Source organism: Andrena cerasifolii, chromosome 3 (assembly GCF_050908995.1).
Source record: "Andrena cerasifolii isolate SP2316 chromosome 3, iyAndCera1_principal, whole genome shotgun sequence".
In the NCBI taxonomy this organism is placed as follows: Eukaryota; Metazoa; Arthropoda; class Insecta; order Hymenoptera; family Andrenidae; genus Andrena; species Andrena cerasifolii.
The window spans coordinates 23,536,047-23,551,696 of record NC_135120.1 but is presented as its reverse complement, the minus strand read 5'-3'; the positions used below and the strand labels follow the sequence as shown (position 1 = coordinate 23,551,696).

Genomic DNA, 15,650 nt, shown 5'->3' with positions numbered 1-15,650 from the left:
CCAGCTCCACGAAATCCAAAGGGTAATTTACAGCCGGTCGAAATTCGTCTTGTCCACCGCCGCCCTGAGAAAACGGTTCGAAGTATAAAAAAGGAGGGTGTTTTTCTTCGAAACGGAGCTCGACTATGTAATAGTATCTGTGGGTTTAAAAAATCATTTTCCTCCGATTGCGGCTTTCCTTTTTTCGTTGGATACCTCTCGTGATACAGATTACAATTAATTTTGTAATTATGTGGGGAGTTTATTGGTTTCAATGAAAGCTTTTTGTGTCTTCGCTGTGGTAAGGGAAATTTCATCATCTTCTTCAAAAAAGTAGAAATGGACGGTAGTAATTTTAAATTGAACAAGTTGGTTTGTTTTATAGTCTTTCTGGAATCGTCTGGCAAAATGTTGGCGAAATATGTACGAATAGTAGGTGGAAAATGATATTTTCCCTTTTCAACGTGATTGGAGTAGCACAAGTAGTTTAGAGTAGATCAATTGAATCGACGAATCTTGAAGAAGTGTTAACAAAACCCAAACCCACCTTCTTGTCTCATATAATCCGTTACTAAGTAGACTTCCATAATTCCAAACTTAAGGGGGTACAATAGGTATTTCGGGGTTAAAAAATCGATTTTTTTCATTTTTTTTGTGATAGCCACAGGTCTTAGAAGTATTTTAAAGATGATTTCGTTGAAAAATTCGAAAAATTGCGAGAGTTACAGAGTAAAAAGTAACAGACGGGCCAATGCCGGTAAACGCGCCGCGGCGGGCTTAAAAACCGTTTTTCTCAAAACTGTGTTTCTGGAGACGGTGAACATCATAACTCGGAACGGGTCGATATTTTTTGTTGAAATTTTAACCGAACCTACAAAACACTTGTCTCCACAATGTGGAACTCGCTCACTAAGATCGTATAACTTTAACAACATTTAAGACAATATTTATCACAGAATTACTTGAGTAAAATCCTTCAAAGTTGATATTTGTTGTATAACTCCGTGAATTTTTATTAAAATTTTTCGACCGAGTTCCACAATGTAGATTTTGAGTTAAAGGATACTCATATACAGCGACTTTGCTTTTGGATGAGTCGATCAATCGGAATCGTGTTCACCACATTAAGGCGAACATTACGCAAGCACTCACTTTGACATCTTGTATATTAATTAATTTTTAATATTTTGTAAACATTCTTATTTGAAAATACATCTTATATCTCTAAGAAAGAATTGTTAAAAGAGCAAATGGTTTAAGTTATTACTGGCTGTACAATCTAGCCCAGAAGCAACCGTTGATTTTAGCTGTCTAAAACCCGTGTACCCCCTTAACGCAAAAGACACATAGCAATCGAATACTCAAAATTTTATACTTTACACTCATTCTTCAATTCAGACAATCTCCATCAGTTTTCGAAGAAAAATTCAAGTTCCACCAACCGGGTGACTAACAATCAGTCTTAAACATCCTGCTGCAATCATAGCATCGACATTGTCAGCCTTTTGGAGAGTCGAATGCCACAGCAGCACGCGAACACAGAAGAACAAAATAAACATTCGAGCCATGGACCGAAGCAAAGATGACAAAACGGATTCTTCTAACTGATTATTATTTCAACATTCCTCCACGAGGGATGGAATGTAATTTTCATTGGATGGGCGAAGGAATTTTTCAATTCACCTGGACGGCCGTTTGTAGTAGGTGGACGCGATCCCCGAAGAATGCAATCAGCGAGTAGTTAAGAAGAATAATAGGAGCCATTTTTTATTCGTCAGCACATCGGGGGCGACGGAGATGAGCTGACAAAGTGAGAAATGCGCGGGTGAGGAGGTCAAACGGGCTTCACCTACCGACTACCGGACACCGAACATGCTCATATACATCCGATTCGTCCACTTCGCTACACAGACGGACGTTTAATGGCACGGGCGAGTACCATTCCCCGTGATTTATCGCCCTTATACGTTTCACCGGCTATCGTAAATAATTTTTCGCGATATTTCAAAATTATTTTACCCGCCGCAGGCACCGGGCTCCGCTCGAGGAGATACTCAAGCTTGCACTTTGTGTGGCGGTGGGCTCGACACTTGAACCAACCTTCAGTCAACGGATACGGGGAGGAAATCGATTAAGGAAATTGGTAAAGGATTTCGGACAGAGCTGTTACGAAGAAGAATGTTGCATGGAATGAATGTTTGTGTTTGGTCCTGTGTTGCTGCAGACATTTTTAATGTAAGAAGGTAGCGCTAAGTGTGGTGGTTAGATATGCGGCAGAAGACACGTTACGTTTGTTGGTATGTAGCTTTTGACAATCGAGTTCTCCTCGTAGATTTGGATCTAATGATAGTTGAGGATAATTTCTTAATTTTTTGTTAATTCTGCTGTTGTCTGTTTCAGCTTTTTTGAAGGAGCATTGGTAGGAGACTTGAAGAAAATAGGTAAGTATCTTTTTATGAGTATGGTGAGTGAAAATTGAAACTTTGATAAGTGTTTTCTGAAGAATGTATGCCATTAATCTAACGCAGAAGAATATTTACCAGGAATTTATCACATTCTTGGAAACAGAGACCACGTGACTGGGTAAACACTTCTACATAGTAATATATGTATATTAAAAATGGTCAAAGATTTTTATCTTTATCGCAGATAGAAACCTTCAAAAACTAAACCTTTGGATCTTCCACTTGTAAGTATAATTTCTGGATGATTATCAAATTAATTATCAAAACTGAGCTGGTAGTAAAGGAATTCATTGCTTAAAATAGAAAAGGTATTTTCAATAAAAATTTAAAAAATACTAGGAGAAACATACAGCACATTCCTTGCAGTATGATATTTGCACAGATTCACTGCTTATTTATGCCCTTACCCATTTTAATTGAACATTCAATCAATGTATCTAACACTTTACTGAGCATAGAAAATTCTAGAGTAATGACAATTATGATACCATTTGATGAAAATCTTCCTGATATCCGACGGTAAAGTATTCAAAGGAAAAGGTACCTAATGCAATTACTTTCTGTGTACATAGTAATTATTAAGCATGACAATTATGAGCACAATGGGTACTTTAAATATTCCATTTAATATATTGCAACACTTAACATTCAATCAATGTATTATCAAGCGTGAAATGTTATAACGTGGTACTATTTGACGAGAGACTTTCTGATATCCGACGACAGAGCGTCACACAGTTCAAGAACATTTGCACAGTAATTTCAGAATTTAAATTAACCTCTCAACGCGGTGCGCACGAGGGTCACAAACACGGCGGGCAATTCAAACACTTCGTTTAAATGCGCTCAAACGCTTGATATTTAACCAACATACCGTAGAGTACAAAGTGTTATGACGTTATGAAAATTGCGATGCCATTACATAGGAGGCTTTCTGACGTCCGACCACGAAGCATTGACGACTTGGAAACTTGGACGTAACTTCCATCGTACGCAAACAAATACACCTGTACACACATTCGCGTGTCTTGCGCGTCCGTGGAGGCGAGCTCTCTTTGTTTGCATAGGTATAATCAAGTATTTTTCGTTGATCGATTGTCAATGAAGCGTACCAGAATTGTGGTTAAAAATAGCCAGTTCTTGGCCGATTCTTCAAATTTAGGAAACGAAAAAAGAATTGTGAATACTTTGTTTGTATTAGCAACGTACTGCCAAAAGCTTGAATTTTGATATTGTAATATGACGAGGTGAAAAGAGACACACTGTTTAATTTGTTACGACTTTTGTGGAAATGTAAGGCTAAAAATTTAGCCAAACTTGGAAATATAAAAGAATTTATGCAGCAGAGTAGATTATTATTTTTAAATTATTTCTTTAATGAAAAGTATTCTTCTTATGTTCCTACGTCATAGGAATATCGAGTGAAGAAAGATCTCTGTCAAATTAATTTGAAGTTTGGTGATTATGATGCATATGTTGGTTTCTATTATAACGGAGGTTTGAGCGTGCTTGTTATGAATAAAATTATAAGAAACATTGAAACTAAACTTCTTCAGAGTTGCGTTGCGTCGATGCATAATAACAGAAGAAGAAATATTAATAAAATCCATTCGTTCTATTAATATTCTTCCTTCTTGAATAATGTATTCATTCAGGCGCCATTTGTAGTTTCTTCAATCAAAAGCGGTATTTGTAGAACACATCTGTGACTTCTAAATATACCCACACAAAACTTAATTCCCCGCGCAGTTTCTCAACATAACACATACTAACTTGAAGTGTCGCAGATAATTCAGAAAAAAATCCAACAAATCCAATGAAGCGTAGCGAACCGTGCAATCTAGCAGCGCTATTCTACCCAAAGCTTTCATTTACCAAGAAATGCCTCTGCGCAAGTCAGCACCACTGACAGTGAACTATAAGCCGCAAACACCATCACTATCTAATCGAAGCTTCTGCAATTAAACCACCCATTAACGTTTCATCACCCCACAGTTAATACTTCCAAACTAAATCCCCCAAACTGCGATTCAAAATCCAAAGAACCATCGACCAACCACCTCATTCCCAATAATACATCGAACATCTCCGCATCGAAGACCCGAACCCACAGCAACCCCGCGAAACCAAGCAGCCCGACGAACTCACCTTCATGTTGCCCCGTTCGTGGATCCTCCGAGTCACGAACTGCCCATCCCCCGTTCCATAATTAACCAACAGGTCCAAACGGAGTCCGCGGGTGTCACAAACGTGTCCCAGGTCCGCCAAGTCCCGTTCACAACACCGTGGTCCCAGAAACTCTCGAGAACTCGCGCCTAGGGGAGGTTTCCGACCCGCGCGTCAACGTCTACGCTGCTACTGATGCGGGAAAACCGGCGGGGGCCATAAAAAACTATGGACGATCGGATGGAATAGATCGAAAAGGATCAGAGACGGTACCCTGTCCCGATCCGTGGCCCGGGGAAGACTGGCATCCTCGTTTCTGCCCCTTCCACGCGCCACAATCGCCGCTTGGTCCACGCGCGCACACAGCCAGCTCGTTTCGCTTCAGGGTAGCCCAGCGCGCGCTAGTCGCCCGCTTGCGGACGGCTGGAGAGTGTACGTGCACGGTTGCGCGCGTGTTAGAGCTGGTGGGAACAGCGCTGGAGGGGAATCGTGTTGCGTGACTCGAGTCGACGGGGTCGTTCGTGTCGAAGGGGTGGCGGTGGAACGATGGTTTTCAGGACGAAGACCCCTGGAACGGAGAGCAAGCTCCGCCCCCCGGGAGCACGCCCATGTTCCCTGCTCATACACCACGAAACTTGCACTATCGCGAAGCTGCTCGAGTGGAGGGGCCAGCTTCCCTCAAGCGAATCAAACCCGAATGGAATTTCCGCGGAGATTCGAGCGCGCTCTTCTTCCTATCCGCGAACGAGCACCTACGCTTTTCCGTTTCTATTTTTCTGCAGGCCCTCGTCTTGGGACTTTCCTTGGCGTTCCGCTCTCTTGGGCGTTCATGTTAAAGGAAGCTTCTTTGTCTCTTTTTCTTTTTCGTAGTCTACAGCTTCGGTCTCCTTACTTATCTCAGGTTTCTGCTCCGTGTGAATTTCCCTCTCCTTTCGGCTGCACTTTCAATCGCTTTTGGTTTGTTCTTCTCGGTTTTGGGAATTACTTTTGACACTTACTTGGAACACTTTTGTGTGTTACTGTGTTTTAGTGCAGCAGAGATGTCACCCCCTTCAGTTTTTGGAGCAGCATCTTCGTTTGGTTCATTAGAACTCAGACTAAAAATCTTTATTTATTGATTGTAATATTACTACCCATTGATGGAATTTTTAGATTTTCATGTAACCTTTTGTCAAATGCAAATGTTGTTTTGTAGGCAAGAGAATCACCCTTCTCAACTAATAGATATGTATTCACCTTTATTGACAGAATCACTATATCTGCGTAAAAATTCTCTAGGACCTCGATTAAATTTAGCTGATATTGTAGCATACGTGAGCCGAACACTTGCAAAATCGACTAAACAACGTCAAACACGGCGTCTCTAATTAAACATCGTCAGAACGTTCCGAGAAACTCCATCTTGGCAAATATTTGAGCAACTCGTTTCGCGTGCGAGTGACTTTCGCGTCTCAGGCAAATATTTAGAGCATCGTATGGCTATTTTACGTCTGCCTCGATTATCGATCAAAATGAAAATCGTCGCAGGAGCACATTCTAGCTGAGAACGCGTCCCCTGAAGCAGCGCTCGAAGATGTGTGCTTAATCGATGATTCCTTCAGCGTCGCCAAACACGAACGTGCAAGTGTGACAATCAGGTGATCGTATATCGTTCTGGTTTCCTTCGATTCGATCGGCGATAAGGAAAAGAGATACACGTAATCGAAGACACACGGCGAATGTCACGTATTGCGCGAATTGCGGGCATGCGAATTGCGTCAGAAAGGAATAACAATATTTCTCCGCTTGGCGCAATTGTTTTGTTATAACGAATATCGGCGGAAGCAAACAATAATGAGTTGTGGGATCACTGATAAGGATTCGATTTAACGATCTGAATTTAGCTTTACGACTCAAAATAGGCGTCGAAGAATTTCGAGGCATGTAGTTCATAAGCCGCAAAGTAGATAAAAAAAGGGCCAATGCAAGTCCTACGATCAATTTTAATGGGGATAAGGTATTACGAGTCTCCAACTTCTTCGACCACTTGTTTGGACCCTTCTGTACACACTGTGGATCGAGAAGTTGCATTCGATTCGTTGATCGCTATTTAAATCAGATATCTTCAGTGATGTATCAATTACTTAGCTGCGGTTCCTCTTCATCTTTATATTGGGGATACATAAACGTAGGTGGAACTTTTAGTATTACAAAAAGTTAAGTAAAATTAATCCGTAAGGATATCTATTACTCAATATTCATCGCCCATGGTATAGTACAGAAAACCAGAGCGTTGGAGCGCGGAGCAATGGAGCAGTTGGATTTTGCTCGAAGCACGGAAAATTTTTACCGCTCCACTGCTCCAGATTTTTTTTTATTACTTGAATTTTATTTTTTTTTATAAAAGTAGATGAATTAAATTTTTTCAAATACCAATTCTCAATTTTTCATCATCGAAAAAAATTTTATATTGTAGGGCCGCGGAGCCCGGTGCTAAAACGAGGCGCGCGGCGAAAAGGCAAACAAATGCCTAAAAACTTTGAAATTGATTACCGGCGTTGCCACGCGCTATCGTTTTACTCGGAGGTTAGTGCAGACATTTTCATGTCGAAGCGTAACGATTTGAAAATTGGTCTACTCCAATTCCCTACAGGAAACACCAACTGGTGTAACTACAGCAAAGGTAGAAAATCATTGAAATCAATTCTTCAAATAGTACCAGTTCAAAAGCGCAAGAAACACATTATCCCTTTGTACAGCTCAAAATCCAAACTCCCATTTCCCTCGCATAAGAAAACATGAAAAATCCTTAACCCAGACTCCAAGAAGCGGGACAAAAAAATAAGCCACGGCCAAAAATGGGAGCGATTGAAGGACGATCGAAAACGTTCCGTCTCCGCAAGGTCATGGGATGGGGCTCGGTTGACCGTTTAGTTACGGGTTACCCCTAGACAGACACCATCCCCTTGCAGCATATTTACGCGTGGATATATATTTTATATTCCCGTCGTTTCCTTTTTATTTTCGATGAGTTTGGGTTCTCGAGGGGGTTCGAGCACCTGTTTGTATTTCTGCTGCGCCGACACATAAATCATCCCGGAATGGACTAACGCCTTTTATCACTGCTATCCCTCTCCCCGGCTGTATCTCTCTCTATCAAAGCGGTCGCGCGAGCGTGTGTGCGTGCCGGGGCCCTAAGTATACATTCACGGAGCCGCGGCCGAGCGGCCCGTATACGCCCACGCCTAAGATGAATATGAATTTTTCGTTTCGGGGCCCAGGGAAACTGTCAAACGGGTTTCGGCCCTATCTCCCCCTTGCCGCCGCCGCCTCGCTGGTTTTATTGCCACCACGGGGACCGTGCGCGTGTGCACGCATCCGTGAAATCCAGTGTTTCTTGAATTATGCCCCGCCAGGGCAGAAAAAGGGATCGACGAAAAAGGGGGCCACTATTTTCAGATTAGACCGGCAAAGTGGACGCGTGAAAATGGACGAACGTCTGGGCGACGGGACTTTCGTTTCTACCTGTTCGCCTGCGATCGATAAAGGTCCGCCGATGCATTCGCGACTGATAACCTGGCGCTGCGGGTGCAACTTGGATTCGCACGAAGGAATTATTGGGACAGCTACTGCTCGGTTCTCTGAGGTTCCTTGTTCTGTATGGTGAGTAAGGTAACGCGAATGTGTGAAACGCATCCTCCGCTCATGATTCTGTAGAGTTTCCTACGAAATTAGTGTTAGAAGGTAACCGAAATGCAGATACGAGCACCTTCGAGGAACTTCTACAATGGAATGCTTCGTCCCTTTATTTTGGGGAATCTTCCAATAACAATAAGCCACCCTAAAAGCGTCTCGATTGCTCGCCAGTTTCTTAACGACGCCATTTAAATCGGTCCACGGATTCCCTTTTGAATATGAAACACACAGTAGGTGTCCCAGCTTCCTTTTCTGCGCCGAATTGCACTTCACACCCGAGAAAATTTCTATCATTTCCACCACCCCCGAATGCAAGGGTTCCGTCCAAGAGGAGCCACGGTTTTCTTCGATTCTCAGGGAGATCTGGAGTCAAAGAATAAGCCACGATTTCGTGAATGACTACTGAGAAGGAGAGAATTCCCTCATCGATTGAAAGTGCTACAAAAAGGGAAGCCACCTTTGCCTACCGAAGGGTGCCTTTTTGAAGATGGTTCGATAAAGAAGACTAATGATACTTCTCTCGTTTCTCGAGATGTTCCATTCTGTGGGAGGGTCTACAGCCTTCTGGGTATTTTCAATGCCTGTATTAAAGATGGAAATTTTTGATGAAGCTACTAAATTAAATGACACTAAATAAAAGTTAGAAACTCACGATTCCCCAATGCATGACTCTTTTATTCTCTGTTTTAGGTAAAAGAGCCAATTAATCCACCCGGTATCAATAATTTCAACGTTCCATAGTCCCCTAAATATCCTCCACTCTTCTCTCCACTCAACAGCCTTTCAAAGTCCCCACAAATCTAACTTCCCACAGCCACTTTCTCTTCCCTCTTCCCTCCCGTTTCATCGGGACCAGGGCGCGACTTCGAAGGTACTCCGTGCGCCGGAGGGGTTGACGCCCGCGCTAGCATTCGAAGAAAAGGAGAATCGATCCGACCGATTTGTCCCAGCGGTATCTGCGGCGCCGCGGCCCCGCGGTACCATTTTCGAGACAAATGCGCGTGGTACGTTCTCGATGCAGCCTATTTATTAAGATCATCGTAGGAGCGCGTGCAGAGGCCAGCGGGCACACGCGTGCACCCACGACACCGTTCCGAGCGCGTGTATGGGTGCGGTGGACGCGTTTACGCCGCCACAAACGAGACACCGGGGACCCAGAGGGTCCTGCGATCGGCAGGGAACGGGCCATTAGTAACGCTTACCTGGCATAAAGCGAGAAAAATGGCGGTCGAATTATTCCACTGGCGGGACCGGAGGTGGACAAAGGTCCTACCTCACGAGGACACGCGGAGGATCCTCGAAAAAGGAGCCACGGGGTTCCACGGTGCCAATCCTGCCGAAGGAGATGACCCTGCTGCTGGCTTCTCCGACGCTCCACCGATGGCATTAATCGATACCATCGGGGATCTTGTTCGCGATCGATGTCCCTTTCCTCTGGGGTGTGCACGCACACATATCGCGCGCTGCTCGGCCGATTCTCGCCCCGTCGGGCGCCATATGTACTCGGGTTTGTTCCTCTGTCTTCGGGGGAGCGGGGCTTTCATTGTTGGTGCGGGAAGGTTTGAGCTGTACGAATTAGTAGGGAGATTTGGGGGCTGGAACGAAGGTGTGAGGAAACCTTAGAAATTTGTGGTTGCAAGGTTAGTTCGTGTAGGACACTGTAGGTAGAGAAATTTACCTATTGGGGCAGGGGAAAACTTGACGAAGTTTAAAAAGAAGGAAAGTGACTTTTAAGAAGGAAAGTGACTTTTATGATTTTTTCTAGAAAAAGTATACAATGTATGGGTCTAAAACTTTTTGCGCTTTATTCTGCTACAAATGTAGAGTATAAAACAATTTTTTTATTTCATTTTTGTCCACCCCTGCCTCTGATATGCATTACGTGCTATATCGTTGTAAAAATAACTGGCCTGGACTATCGCCACGATAGCTGTAAACACTGTGTTTAAAAATCCACAAACACTAAAAACTAGAAAATAAAAAAATATATTTTTTTTTCAAGCCACCACATTGATAATTAATAACGCGAAATTACAGTAAAAGCTATGAGACGTATGCACACAAATGCATTATCCAAATATACGCATACTCGGACGTACCCATGATGCCTATGGGAACACTTGGAAATCGTGTGAAATGTAAAACTTATAATAGCTTCAGCCACAATGGATGTTTTCCCTCCGAGTGTTCCGAGTTCTTTCATCGAGCATTTAACACGCTCGAGGTGGTCGTCGACTCGCGGTTTCTCTCCAAACATTTCCCAAAGAATTTCCCAGCGTTCACGCGGCATTATCATGATAAAAGTGGTCCACGGACCTGTTCGCATTCGAAGCCAGCTCGGGCGGACTTTTGTGGGTGCCAGGGCCCATTGTCCAGCAGCCCTCGATACTCCATAAAAGAATACGAATTCGAGAAAGCAGCCCTGACATGTCACTCTCTGTTAACCGCCCGCTGCGCAAACACGCGAACCACGTAGAAATCCGACGACACGGCAGCCTTCGAGTTAACCAGCCCGCTTTCTTGACATTAAAAACGCTGATAAACCCGGCCTCGACCCAATAACGCTCCCTAGAAATTCGGAGCGCTCGCTATTTCGTGTTCAATCAGCTGTAAATGAAGCAAGACGTCAAACGCTTATCGCGGTTCGCAAAAAATGACGTCAAAACGGGGTGAATGACGTCAAAGTTTGATAGTGTTCGCGATGACATGATAGTGCAGCTTCGGTCAATATTTAAGTTGGATGAATTTAGCATAACTTAAGTAATTCGATTTAAACTATTTTTTTAAGTGAAGATGTTTGCTGGAAAGATACTTTAGGGTATGAAAAAGTAAATGTGCAATTGGGTGAAATATTATAATGCGTGTGACGATTTATCTCAAGAATTTAAATATTTTAATATTTTATTTCAAAGTGACATTTCTGCTGACGTGTTAGAAGTCTCTAAATTCCGTTTATGAAATAGTCCAATATTTCTGAAGCAATGAGTTCCTTTGGCCCCTTCAATGGATCTTTCTGGTGATGGGCTCAGCAAACACAAAACCAAAACTAGCACATTGCAGCCTAATACAGTAGCAGTTAATTAAAGCAACCAAGCATAATACAATTCCCCTGCATTAGTAACACACAAAAACTCTTGAAGCTCCCTCCAGTATACATTATAATTTCCACGCAACAAGGTACCTTCTACCTTCCCCCCGAAACGCCGAGAACCACCCCGAACACAGATTACACAAGTAAATATCCGTCGATATTCCGCAGGTTCATTAGCCAGATATATCGTCATCCTTCGTTAGCAGCCGACAATCCGTGCCTGGCTGCTGGTACCCGAGGAATTGCCTTGCAGCCAGAAATTTCGCGAGATATTTATGCACAGGTATACACGGCTGCAACGTCTACGGATGCGTGTACAGTCCTGTAATTTTCGGATTTCCACTTTCCACCGTTCTCGAGGAGGGCGGAAGGGGGTGTGCGCGGCAGCGACGATACGAAAGCCACCACCCCCTCCTCGGCGGGTCCTCTCATCCGCCGTCTACGCCGCGCGCTCTCAGCTTCCTGCTCTGTGATCTCAGCCCCGTCTGAGTTTCATCCCTCTTCAAGTTAGCTAACAGCAGGATCCTGCACAATGTAGTCGTGATTGCAAATCCGCTCGTTATCATCAAAACTGCGCCCGACCTAACGAAACCCACCCCCTCGTCGCGCGCAATCCTCCTCCACGCCTCTCTCCCCCGTCCCTTCGTTCTCACTTCTGCGCCCTGTATCGCCCTGCCTGTCGCACCTTTCACGCGACAAAGTGAATACTTTCAGACAGTAAAGAGGTTGCCCGCTCTCGCGAGATTTTTCCTCCGCGAGGGAAGTTCAAAAGTCCCAACCACCCTCCGACGCTCGCTAATTCAATCGGCGACAGCGGAGGACCGAGGACGTTCAAACTTTCCGCTCGACCTGCTTGATTCACTGGGGGTGTAATACGAAATTCAAATCTGTCGGGGCCGTGGCGCTTGTTTACGAGTTTTTCGCGCGTTTTGGGCGGGGATGATCGTTCTTCGCGCGGACGGACGCTTCGAACGGGTGCTCTGATTAAAATCCTCTGTTTTCAATAAAATTCTAATATTTGATACAGAATGCATAAAAAATAGCGGAGATTATAAGGAGGAATTTATTGATGTTTCTTATTTTGTTATAAGAGTTTTAATACACTAGCATTGTACACTTTCTTTATCGTAAAAAGTGTGCTTCATATTTTTTAAGGTTACCTAATTCTTTCCAGATTTGGAGCAACTATGACAACTGTCATAGACATAGACGAATAGAATGAGTGAAAAATGAATACTTTGTGTGGACTCGTATGAAGAGTTAATTGAAACAGAATGTTAGCTCTTTCAGCTTTTAACCCTTCGTGGTCACACCTTCTTATAATCACAAATTGGTCACATGCGGTTCACTGCACCCCAACCTCATTTTTGAGTTACCATTTTCGTATTTTCGAATCTTTTCACTTTTGAGTGATAATTGTACCTACATTCGTAATATACAGCCAAACTCTAATAGTCTTTTTTTAGAAATGCAAATTTTGATATCAAATTTGTAGTTGAAAAAGAAACGATTGTTTTGTTAAAAAGTTTTTCAATTTTAATATTAAGGTCTAAAAATTCACAGAACTATTGGCAAGGAAAAAGAATTGCCTGGGGTGTAACACACCCCGTGTGACTACGAAGGGTTAAAGGGATTTTATGCGAAATGTAGGTGCTTGGTAATGAAATCCTCTTTAGCGATTTAATTCTGTTAATTAACTTTCTCTGAAATAATTTCTGTAAAATGTCTACAAACTGTATGACTGAACACTTGTTACTGAATGTTTAAAAGTAGCGGTAAACTGTAATAATGGCAGCTAACTCGATGTCACTTCCTTAGCGTGTGAAAAACTCGATGGTAAACAAAACACAGGGCAGCAATTGTTCACAACAACGCCACCCTAACGTCAGATACAATAGGCCGTCGAGTGATTGATCTTCAAGAATGGAAATCATGGCACAATAAAGGAACAGTTTTGATAGCGGATGCCGATGATTCTCGCTCACCTGCAATAGCACAGGTCGTTTCGTCATCGTGTGGGAATGTCATGAGTTTTCTTACCGTATTCCTAGAGATGTCACGTTCGGATGGATTCCTCTAATCTCTAATGTTTTCATAGCACCAGCAACTTCCTTCGACTCATAACGCTGGTTTAGAAGTGACTTTTCACTTATAAAGAATTTAAAACGAATTCCTTGCCCCTAAGAACCTCAAATATCTCGTAGCTGAACTAGAGGAGAGGGTAGAAACATGAAACACCACCACGGTTCTGGTCTCTGTACTCTACTGACATTTGCAGAAACGCTTGGAAACTAGGTGTTGCGAAGCTTATAGCGCTTTCCCACAACTGCTGGTTGTGTTCGTTGCAGTTCTACTGCTTGGTGGATGTTTGTTGTTAGCCCTGCAGCCGAAAGTTTGTGTGTCTTCATATTGAAGTGGAATTTACGTCGGTTTATTTTACTATTTTCAAAGCAACAAAGAGGGTAAGTTATTTAAAGTATATTGTGTTTTTGAGTGTGATATAATATGGTGAAAAATGAAATGACGAGTTGGTTGTAATATGAGACACTGTGGATCCAGATAATGATTATGCAGGTCCAGAGAACGAAATATAAATATAGGTATGTGATTATTATTATACTAACAAGGGAAGATCCCGAACCCGAAAATTAAAAAAATTGTGAAACTTTGTGAATATGTAGGGGATTTCCTCCCGATTACAACGCCATTTTTGTTTGCTGCCCAAATTCACTCGAAGGGGGTGAAATTAACCCCCGAAAATTCGGCTATTTTCCGATTTTGTGTTGTAACTCGCGAAATGTAAGAGATAGAAGAAAAGTTTCAAGACAAAAGTTACTTCTTTTAATTAGATCTATCATTTGGTAAACAATTTATTTTACAGTTCTTGAGTTATAACAGAAAATCGGAAAATAACCGGATATTATCAGGGGTCAATTACACCCCCTTAGAGTAAATTTGGGCAGCAAATAAAAATTGCGTTGTAATCAGGGGGAAATTCCCTACATATTCATGAAGTTTCAGAATTTTTTGAATTTCCGGGTTCGGGATTTTCCCTTGTAAGTGAATTCTGATTGTGTTACTCCTGGTACTTATGTGCCAATAAAACTTTTTGGTTAACACATTCACGCAGTTTCATAACTTATTATTTTTTAAAATAATACTGTCTTGTACTACTACCCGAATTTGATATTGCCAGATTCTGACTTTCATTAGAAAAAAAGTTCAAAAGTTCTACAAGGTCCACCAGCTACAACTCCGTGCTAAGAGATACCGCCTAAATCAATTAATGAATAAAAACTATGGTCCAATTTAAGATCCAGTCCAAGTTAGGGAACTTGCCCCTACCAAAAAAAGGGGAGGCAAAATCGATTCAGCAATCCTTGGGTGACCATTGCAAGGTGCAGGAGGACTTTTTCCATTCACCGTGTTCATCCCATTCATCGATTACGCGGCGGTACACGAGGCGAAGACCCCGCGCAACTGGAAGCACCGATCGTCCCACGCACAAAGGAGATCATCCCTAATCCGGAGTACAGGCGACAGTGAACGCAACCACAAGCCTAAGCCCGTTACACGTAACTCGTTTCGCGTTCGTGGGATCCGCGGGATTATGCGTCTCGAGGGTTGCACGACGCCACGCACGCAAACACGCGCGGCCATGTATGTACGCGCGTGCAAGCTGTTTCCTATTCGCACGATTCCATGGGAACAGGTCGTTTCCGCGGGGAGCTCAGGTGCGCGGCGAGATGCACGCGATGATTCAGCTGGATCCAGCGACAACGATGATAATGTTGCGATAATTAGTCAGGAGGGAGCGATAATATCTGCCGATGCCGTTACCCACCGACGTCGATTCTTTCCACGTCATCGACGGATTGACACTTTCCACGACGCACGCACGACGACCGCGTCACGCTTCCACAGGGGAAAGGGACCGCAGAAATCGGCGTGAAAAATCAAAGGCGATTGTCGTTAATCGTTGCTCGTCTTCTTTCTTTGCGCCCGTGAATAAGATCCTGATTGCTGGGGCGTAATTAACGAACGGAGACTGAAGGATGGATAGCGTCGATGCGAAGCATTGTGTCCTTTCCGTTTCGATGGAAATGATGCTTCCAGTGTACGGGGTAGTGGGAACGGAACGAAGGGCGTGGAAGGTGTTTGGATAAATTTAGGAGCTGCTGAAGCCTGTGCTTTTGGAAGTTTTACGCGAATGTGGTTGAATGGAGATGTAGTGGAGTGTATGCAAAGTGAGGGAGAAAGAATTTCATGTGACA

At 43.2% G+C, this 15,650-nt stretch overlaps 1 protein-coding gene across 2 annotated transcripts in view; it reads right to left on the bottom strand.

Moving 5' to 3' along the window:
* The window catches only part of LOC143366594 (LIM/homeobox protein Awh), a 56,835-nt gene that overhangs the window by 18,304 nt on the left and 22,881 nt on the right, over positions 1-15,650 (bottom strand). Inside the window, exon 1 of one of the 2 annotated variants that reach the window (XM_076807734.1) lies at positions 4,593-4,937. The exons of the other annotated variant lie outside the window; for it this stretch is intronic. Coding sequence (XP_076663849.1) covers positions 4,593-4,598 — 6 coding nt within the window. The 5' untranslated portion in view covers positions 4,599-4,937. Of the gene's footprint in view, positions 1-4,592; positions 4,938-15,650 lie in introns of those variants that run through there. 2 annotated transcript variants of the gene reach the window in all.